General features: G+C 41.7%; 1 protein-coding gene across 3 annotated transcripts in view; it reads left to right on the top strand.

Moving 5' to 3' along the window:
- Positions 1–3468: 3468 nt before the first annotated feature.
- crybg2 (crystallin beta-gamma domain containing 2) overlaps positions 3469–9622 on the top strand; it is a 30858-nt gene continuing 24704 nt past the window's right edge. For 2 of the 3 annotated variants that reach the window (XR_014122708.1, XM_081710875.1), the window contains exon 1: positions 3469–4448. Coding sequence is in view for 2 of the 3 variants with exons in the window: in XM_081710875.1 (XP_081567001.1) it covers positions 3496–4448 (953 nt within the window). In the remaining variant the exon portion in view is untranslated. The remainder of the gene's footprint in view (positions 4449–9622) is intronic. The other variant, XM_027014427.3, reaches the window with a different exon arrangement.

Here is a 9622-nt window from a genome sequence, read left to right as displayed (position 1 = left end):
AAACTGAATCTGTCAAATAAATATGCAACTGGTATTTGGTATTGGCTATTCAAAACGCAATATGCATCTCTCAATAAGACCATGTAATAAGACCATGTAATAAGACCATGTAATAAAACCATGTAATAAGACCATGTAATAAGACCATGTAATAAGACCATGTAATAAGACCATGTAATAAGACCATGTAATAAAACCATGTAATAAGACCATGTAATAAAACCATGTAATAAGACCATGTAATAAGACCATGTAATAAAACCATGTAATAAGACCATGTAATAAGACCATGTAATAAAACCATGTAATAAGACCATGTAATAAAACCATGTAATAAGACCATGTAATAAGACCATGTAATAAAACCATGTAATAAAACCATGTAATAAGACCATGTAATAAAACCATGTAATAAAACCATGTTTGATCATTTTCTTCATTGTGGTGAATTCTGCACCTCACTGTTTTAACTCATCTGTTTCAACTTATTACACGTTATGGATGTTCTAGTGGAAGACTTGCTTCTGGTATGATTCATTTTTCCCAAATGTTAATAGGGTTTTAGAACCAGTAAAACCTCTTCTTGCTGATGATGTTAATACATCGGTGAAATATACTTTTTTCCAGGTGTGGGTTTCTATGTGTTTCTTTGTTCTTTGCTGTAGTGGTGGTTTTTCAGGTACCCTCTTACATTCCATCACAAAGAATGTGAGAGTTCTCCACCCTGACAGTCCAGACTTACTGAATGTACACTGCCTACTTGTGTGCCAACTATGGACATTCCGGGTGCCATTGTTATGATTTGGTGGATCTGACGTCTTATTAGACACACAGAGACAAATTTCACAGCAGGCGTCTGTGCTATTAACAGACTGTGGAGCAAAAGAAATCTACTGAAAATCTAAGTCTAGTCTTTGGATTGTTTTGGTTATGTTCCCCACCCAAAGTTCACTACCAGTCTCATGTTCTCCACAGGAGCAATTGTATGTTTTTTTGTTTTTGTTTTGTTTTGTTTTGTTTTGTTTGGCAATGGGTGGAGCAAGGCATTCAAAACAATGGAGACCAATATTTTACATATTTGTTTTTAACATATCACATCAAATTACAATGGCAGTACAGATACTAATTTGCATATAATAGCTTCTGTTTGCTCTTAATGAAATCTGTTACAGGCAAACAATATTACTTTATGGAATGCAATTATTTACAATGGATGTTCAAAACATATATTGTGCACCAAAAAAACATTTTATTAAAATCACTGTCACTAAAGTCACTGTGCATTAGCATACATTAGTGCTGCGATATTTAGAATTTAAATATTTAATTTCTTTTAATTATACCCCTGCTCTATATATGCTCCTCTTCCAGGAAACCTGTTGAGTGATGTTACCTTTAACTGGAAAATTATATATGCATATAATCCCGTGCAGACACCTTACTATATTTAATCAGCTCTTCCTCCTTTTTTCTCCTCATATACTGGTGTAAGAAGATAGTCAGGTCAGTTGAGTTACACCTGATTGAGCCTCTCTTAACTCCAGAACCCTTCTGAAGAATACTTTCTGCATGATCTTTAACACATCTGTGGAAGCACACAGACCTCTGAGGAATCCACGACGCATTCAGCCATTTTAAAATTACATAATTTATGCATGCACCATGTATATAATTTACATTCATTATGCTGTACTGTTTTAAATTTTAAGACAGCAATGATGTGAAAATGAGCAGTTAACAAGATATTACTCTTCAAGAATATTGAACTATAACGCTTCACTGAAGCTAAAAAAAATACTGGTATGTTAGTGTTCAAGATTCTCATCCTAGTGGTTTTTCTCCCCAATCTCTCTCTCTCTCTCTCTCTCTCTCTCTCTCTCTCTCTCTCTCTCTCTCCAGAAGGTGCGGCTCACTCAGTCAGAGACTGACCTCCGTAAGCCCAAGCGCTTTCCAACATTCAATCTTGGCTGGAGGAAGAAGAAGGCGGCAGACTTCTCGAAGATTGTTACAAGTCTCAACAAAGTGTCAGAGGTCAAAGGTTCCATTTGGGAACAGGAGAATAAATGCCAGGAAATCCCAGTGCAAGCTTCAGGCAGCCAGCAAGAAAGTCATAGGTTAGTAGAACCCGAAGCCACACCTACAGCACCTCCTCTTATCCTTACTGACCAATCCCAAGTCCAGGATGGCCAGAATGACAGGCCCAGGTCCAATGCGGCTGGAAGCATGGACGTTGTAGTCCCAGCTGTTGTGGGTTTTATGCCAGCTAACACAGATGATGATTCCATTTTGTATATTGACGAATCTTCTGACAGCGATGGCTGCCAGACTCCTCCAGTAGGCCCTGGTTTTGCCACTACTAACCTTGCCACTCCTAAAACTCTAAATATCCCCCTTGCAACCAAAGACTTCACTGTAAAGAGCCACAGCATAGCAGAAGCATTGCCTGAAGTAGTTGAAACAGACTTCAGGAGCACTGACTCAGTCCTGAGTCCAGTACACCACCTCAGTGAGAGCACTGTCACTGGTGGCATGGATCATCTCTCTCTTTCTGACCTAGAGAGCCAGAAAGGGGGCAGGTCAAATTTGCCATTGAAAGCTACCACCACTGAATCCACCTTCGACATGGTGACACATGAAAAAGCTAAGGAGTCCTCAAAAGGTCAAATGGGGTCAGACAGCATATCCACCACCTTCTCCACATCAGTTTTCCCACAGAGTTCTCTCATCGTCCCTCCTGAGCAAAGCTCCAGTTGTTCAACTGCCACTGAACAGGATTGCCATGGCGATGAATCTGTCCAGCTACAGGATGTGTCAAGCATCTGCTCGCCTCAGCTGGAAGCAACCAGTTCTAAGACATGTGACCCTACTCTTGACCCCACAGCATCTTCGTACGCTGGCTCAAACAATGTCACTGTCCCAAATTACGACCTGACAAGCACACTTACCGTACGTGAACTTAGTCATTCAGGAAAAGAAACTAAGCTTGTTAAACAAGCTTCACCAGAGCCAAACGTCACCAGCAGTCTCTCATCTGATACTTTTAATAAAGTTCCTCGGAACACTTTGCCTTCCAAAGGCATCTCTGCAACTACAGCTCACCTGACTACAGTCGCCTCTGATCGGTGTCCCTCTTCCCTTAATAAATGCCAGGAAGCAAATATTGGCAAACTAATCCATTTGCAAAACTATAAAGCAGGGGAGAGTGGGGAGGAAAACCAGCTAGTGGTTCGAGAACTTATCAGTGGGTCAGGACCCACGCCTGGGCCTACTGGTCATAGTAAACTAGTACAGGAAAGTAGGACACTCATTAGTGACCTTCAAACACTTATAACCACTAATAATGATTTATATGATCTTCATTCATCTAAGGTGGTTATTGACAGATGTGACTCAGAGAGGGATGATGTGGCTGAAAACCCAGTGAAGGTGGGCACACATGAGTATGATGTTGAACTGAGCTCAGAAAAGTACTGGAGGGGGGAGGAATATGTGGCAATGAACCAACAAATAGACACAGTAGAGATGAAATATGAAGCCGAGAAGATGCTGGAGTCCTTTGAAATGACTAAGAGCAAACCGCAGAATGCCATAGTGAAGACAGTAGATCAACGCACTGAAGTTAAAAAACACTCCGAAAGAGAGAATGTGACAGTGGGAGGAAAAGCATTCCAGCACCTTCCAGATTTGGCTACTCCAGAACAAGACGTGCCAGTTCAGCAAGCGCGTGTGTCTGAGGAATGTGTGGCTGCCTCGCCCTGGAGTCCAAAGAGGGACGTGTCAGTCACAGGCCGTAGCCAGGCAACACGCCCTGACCTGGCTGTAGGGACCCACCCCTCCCTGATGTCTGGCTGGCCGATAACCAGGGGCGGGGCCAAGGGGAATGCTGTTAGCCTTAGCGCGGAGACAGAGGACAACAGTGCACCTGAGCATGCGACACCTGCAGCTGGCTACAGAGTTGTGAGAGTGGACACCTATAGAGACTTCACAGTCAGTGCAGGTGAACGGGACTCCAGGCACCGGTCTGACTCAGGGCCACCACCAGAGAGCCACAAACCAATCGCAGAGGAGAGCACCACTACACGCCTCCTGCCTGTTGTAAAGGGGACCCTCCAACAGGCACCTGAGCTTGAAAAGGTGCAGGACGCTGGCAGCACAAAGGCAGAAGCCGCAGTCACTGGCAGTACGCACAAAGGACCCCCTGTCCATGCAGACAAAGGACAGCAGGGTGGTCTCTGCGATCCCAGCCTCTGCTCGAAGAACACAGCCTTCCACAGCACTGAGAAGCCCAGCTCCAGCCCAGAGACGAGCGCCTCCAGTGCAGGGATCATTGTTTCTGTCAGGGAATTTGCCCTGGACAACAGTGGCCAAGAGAAAGACAGTCAGCCCACAGGAGTCAGTGCACTGTCTGACCACCTGCCTGCGTCAGCTCACATATCGTCAGCTGACAAGTAAGTTGTCTGATTTTATTTTATTTGCATGAACCATAGACTGTGTGTGTGTGACTGTGTGTGTATGTATATCCTCCCACCCTCTCCTTCTCTCTCTCTCTCTCTCCTCCTCTTTCTTCATATCACTCTGCCCTTCTCTTTCCCCACTAACCCCACACCTCCTCTCTTTCTTTACTTTTCCCTCTCTGTCTCACACTATGCAAACCACCCCCACCCCCCCCCCATCCCAATCCTTTCTTCCTGTGCCCCCACTTTTTAGTTTCTACACAACCACTGACAGAAGTCTTAATGTCCCTCAGATATCCATGCTGTCCTGGTAGGGTTCACAGTGTAACTACCTTAGACTCGTAACTGACCTGAGGTCAGATTTATCTCTGTTCTGAATAAGGATGCCCAGGTTAATTGATGCTTGACTGATCCTAGGTCAGTAATTACCACTGCCTACCTCGTGCTAGGTGGAGGACATCCCTGCGGAATGTCATTGATCTGTGCCTCACCCTACAGTAATACAGTTTCATATCTCTGGAAATGAGTTCAACGTTTCATACAAATGGGAGAGGCAGCAGTGTGCATTCCATGGATTGAATGATATTGAAACTCTGGTGCAAAGTGTAACTGATAATTTGTACTGGAGGTTTCAGAATTTAGGAAATAAATGCATGAAAGCCTCTGTCGCTTATTATGCCTTTTACGAATGGTTGACCTGTTTGAAATTCCTTTTGTTAAGAACAATATTGCTTTTGTTCATAAAATTTTAAATCAAACTCTTAAAGATTTTTTTCACACGGATTACTATTCCCAAACAAAATGTTAAATTTAAGCGACTATCAGGAGCACCTTGCAGGTTTAGAGTTGATGCAGGATCTGATTTACAGTAGATTTACACCAGTCAAATTGTAATCTCTAATCCTCTAATCTCTAATCCTTCCATGCTACCGGCACCATAACAAAACAAAATGTTCTAGTAACTAGAACAGAAAATATAATACTATATACAAAGAACTAAATGTATTAATTAGAACAATAAATATGGCTTCTGGATGCCACGGGGTTTAATCAGAGATGATGTAAATATCTAATCTGTGCTTCTGCTGAAAACCACACCTCATTCCAGTCTCTCCTTTCACTTGATAGGTCATGAATGTTTTGTTTTTTTTTTGTTTATCTGTGGGACACTGACCCTGAATGTGAAGAATCTCACAGATACGTGTGCTGAGTAGAAGCTTGTGATCATGCCTGCGTATCATCAGTTAATAACTGACAAAATCACTTTGAGTTTTATACTTCTATATGTTTCCCATACAAAGAGTGTGGTATTTTAGGGTTTGTAAAACCTTTAGTGGGGTGGGTGTGGTTGAGTGCGTGTTGTGGGAACATATCTGTTGTTGACAGTGGCACAAGCTGAGCAGCCAGTTGTGCTGTTGCTGACGAGGGCCACCGTGACTTATCTGTTGATGATACAGTCTGATCCCATTCCACACAGCCCATCCGTGAACATGCACCTCCATCACCCCAGTGCCTTCCAGAGAGCCCTTCCCACGAGTGTGTGTCTCCAGCAGTGAGCAGTGAACTCACCTGTTAGCGGAAGTGCTTCATAACCCCATGTGACAACTTCATAACCCCATCCCATGACAACTCATGGCTTTCCTGATCTCACACACCCAACCAAGCTCCTTAGTTCTTTGCGGATAGAACTTGTTATGCTCGTGCTGAAACTACACAAGACACTCCGTGGTGGCTTTCTCAGGACCGGAGTTTATGATGTGTCATAAAGGGGTCCATGAAGGGTTCATATTGCTGCTGTACGCCGAGGAAAACAAACAGCATCTGGGTCCTATTTTTCTAGGCCTCTTTGTTCACTGGTGCTTGCACTATGGATGTGACATCCTTGCGCATGAACTGGAACTGCATTCTGTATTCTACCACATTGTCTTAATAATATAGGAGCCCTTGGATGGAAGATGCTCCCCGACAGGTTTCCTGTGCTTGTCTGCTGTGGCTAATGCAGTACTGGGACCTCAAACATTACACAGCTTTAAGCATCTTATGTAAAACTAGCTAAAGGATACAGCTTTCATTCAGACATCCCTGACCAGCAAAGCATGTAGGTTAAATATCCTGGTTAAGAAGATTATTTGGCAAGCCTGTTAATAATACGGCTTTTGTAAAACTGTTGCCAAGAGTAATCATTTCATAACTTGGTTAAGTAATCACAACTCCTCAGTAGAACTGTCGTAATTGCTGGTAACATGTAGTATTAATCAGTTTTGTCAAAATATATTTGTAGAATTTCATAGTGAGTGTGCTGGCTGTGTGTTTTTTCTTGTGCTTCCTCAAGCACCTTATAGTCACTTATAATCACTTTATGACTCGTTTATGTACCAGCCTCACAGTGCTGGGTTTCACTGCCGATTGTTCCTGCCTCTGATTGGACAGTGTGTGGCAGACATCTCTTCACCTCAGTAATCAGACAGCGGACCGAACCAAACATGTCAGTCTTGGCATGGCTCCCATCTGAAGGTGGGCAACATGGCTAAACAAACAAACAAACAAACAAAAAATCAGGATACATTTTCATGGTACGTATTCAGAGGTTCACTAATGGACTGGAAACAATACACTAGCAAAACAGTAGTACAGCAGTTTCTCATTTAAACAGGCCATGAGTCCAGAAATGTTCTTCAGTTAGTGTGTACAACAATTAACCAAGACGGAAGAAGGGGAGAAATCATGCAATTGTTAAAATAAGTGAATATCTAAGTATAAATGCATACATGAAAATACAAACAAATAACATTGTTTTATCAATTATTTACAGGCAATTGCTACAATTGCTATTTTTTAATGAAGCATGCAGTTAGTTTGTGTTTCTAGTACAGACAGTACCCATGATATACACAGAAAAGTAAAATGTGACATAATTTATCATGACAATAGTGAGATATCATTGTAGTGTCCATGGCTACTCCCATTCTAGCATGACTGCTAGAGATGGCACAATGGCTAAGGCACTCATAATCAGAAGGTTGCCAGTTCAAGCCGCACCACTGCCAAGGGTGCCTTGGCACTGTTGGGTGCCTGAGTTACTCAAGTTACATGACTCTAAGTCACTTCAGGTAAACACGTCAGCTAAATGCCTTAAAATATGGATTTACAGTCTCAGCTAGTTTTTTAAATGTATATATTTTTGTTATTTGTTTGTGTTTGTATTGCCATGATGTTTCTCCTCTTCCACTGTGTTGTTAGTCATGCCTACCTGGAGAAAAAAAGAATCACAACGGACTCATCAGCAGGGGTAGAAATGATCACCTTATTACACACTAGAAACTGCTGTGCACACAGGAGATTGGTTTAATACCACAGCCGTTCAGCTCTTGTGATTTTAATGCGAAGCCTCCATGGCTTGTTTTTAAACAGACTAGATCTTTGTACTTAGGAAAAACACTTAGAATACTTTCAATTTTTAGTATAATTCTCACTAAACATTCATTTCAGTTTTTAGACCAGTCAGGTAACTACATACCGTAAGTGGTGTGCAATCACAGTCAATTTACATATTAGCCAACTAGGGCAGGGGAAAGAAAGTATGAGTGCAGTGCGATGGTGAGAGTAAGATAGTGAGGAAAAGCTGATATCTATTAAAACTGCCTGCTGTACTAAACTGCTGTACCGATTGTAATATTCTTATCTTGAGTCTCCAACCAATGGGTATTCACAATTTAGATATTTCATAACACTCGGGTGACAGTATGCAAAATAAGAAGCTGCTGATTAATTAGTGAGATGGCAACTAGAGTAGGCAAAGTTAAATATAACTGAAATATCTACATATATCAAATGTTTCTATACAATTTGTCAACATAGTGTAATACCCAAAGACATCTTAATTATCAGAAAGCTCTGTCTAATTACAACAAAGAAGTCATTGAACTTGAAAATGAACTATTCAACAGTAGCTAATCTTCCAAACTACTGTAAATGTCAATCAAAAAGAAAACAACCAAAAAGATTCACAGGACTTGCTCACAGCACAATGATTTTTTGACATGAATCAACAAGAAATGAGTGAGCCTGAACTTGAAGCATCAGCAGACTTTACGACGATGCCATGGGCACCACGGACCCGAACCAAAACGCGCTGGAGCTGATTCTGTTCCTGCCACTCCACTGTTGATATGAGAAGAGGCAGGACCATCACTCACACAAGTGCGGTTACTGTGCGAAAAGTGAACCAGCACACAGCGTGACTCAGAAAGCATGACTCACCAGAATATCGAAGCATTGAAGGACACATCGGAATTTCTGTTCAAAGAGGAGCAAGAGGCAAAGAACGATGTTGAGATGCCAAAGAAGACGTGCAGGACTGGAAGGAGGAATATCTGATGTGGAAAGAAAACCAAACATACGTGAATCTTAGAGGATGGCCCACTAGAACGCCCAAACAACAGATGAGCCAAATCTGCAGGAAGGTCCTCGCAGAAGCTAACGAGGCGATCCATAACAGCATTTCTACTGTTCATAACATAAGACCAAGTTTAAAATTGTTATGGACTTACTTTTTTGTAGAAATTTGTTCAAATTGTTAAACTAAAAACTGGTTCACAATACTAGTCAATACTAGTTAAAATACTAGAATTAAATAACATTAACATTCATCCTTACCATGTCTCAGCATTCATTCTTTATTGTAGAAACTATTCTGACTGACAGAAAAATAAGCAAATACTACATGGTGTCAGAAGGGAACCACACCGAGAGATGGAGTCGCTAGAAATCTCCACAGGGACCGGGATTCGTCCAGATTACTCGCCGCTTGGCGAAAACTCCGCTGACAGAGGTCACGGTCACCGGTCTGCTGCCTAACAAGTCTGAGGCTGAGAAATGCAGTTACCTGCTGCTGTGGATATGGGAGCAAGCGACACCAGACAGCATGTAACTGAACTTTGTAGTCACTCGAACTACTACTTGGTATTCTAAATCTCAAGATTTTAATTTAGGATTAGGGTTTAGCTATATACACCTTCAAAAATAATGATAGCAAATTAATCTATCTCAATTTCTACATTACATTAGAATACATTAAAACTTTTGTACATTTAAGTTATATAGCTAACTGAACTATTTTACTTCTAGTTTAGCATATCATTTAACAACTTTGACACTTCGGTGCACTT

This window comes from Electrophorus electricus, chromosome 3 (genome assembly GCF_041902795.1).
Source record: "Electrophorus electricus isolate QZ-2024a chromosome 3, ASM4190279v1, whole genome shotgun sequence".
NCBI classification, from domain to species: Eukaryota; Metazoa; Chordata; class Actinopteri; order Gymnotiformes; family Gymnotidae; genus Electrophorus; species Electrophorus electricus.
The sequence above is the reverse complement of the archived record's forward strand: the minus strand, read 5'-3'. Positions and strand labels throughout refer to the sequence as shown.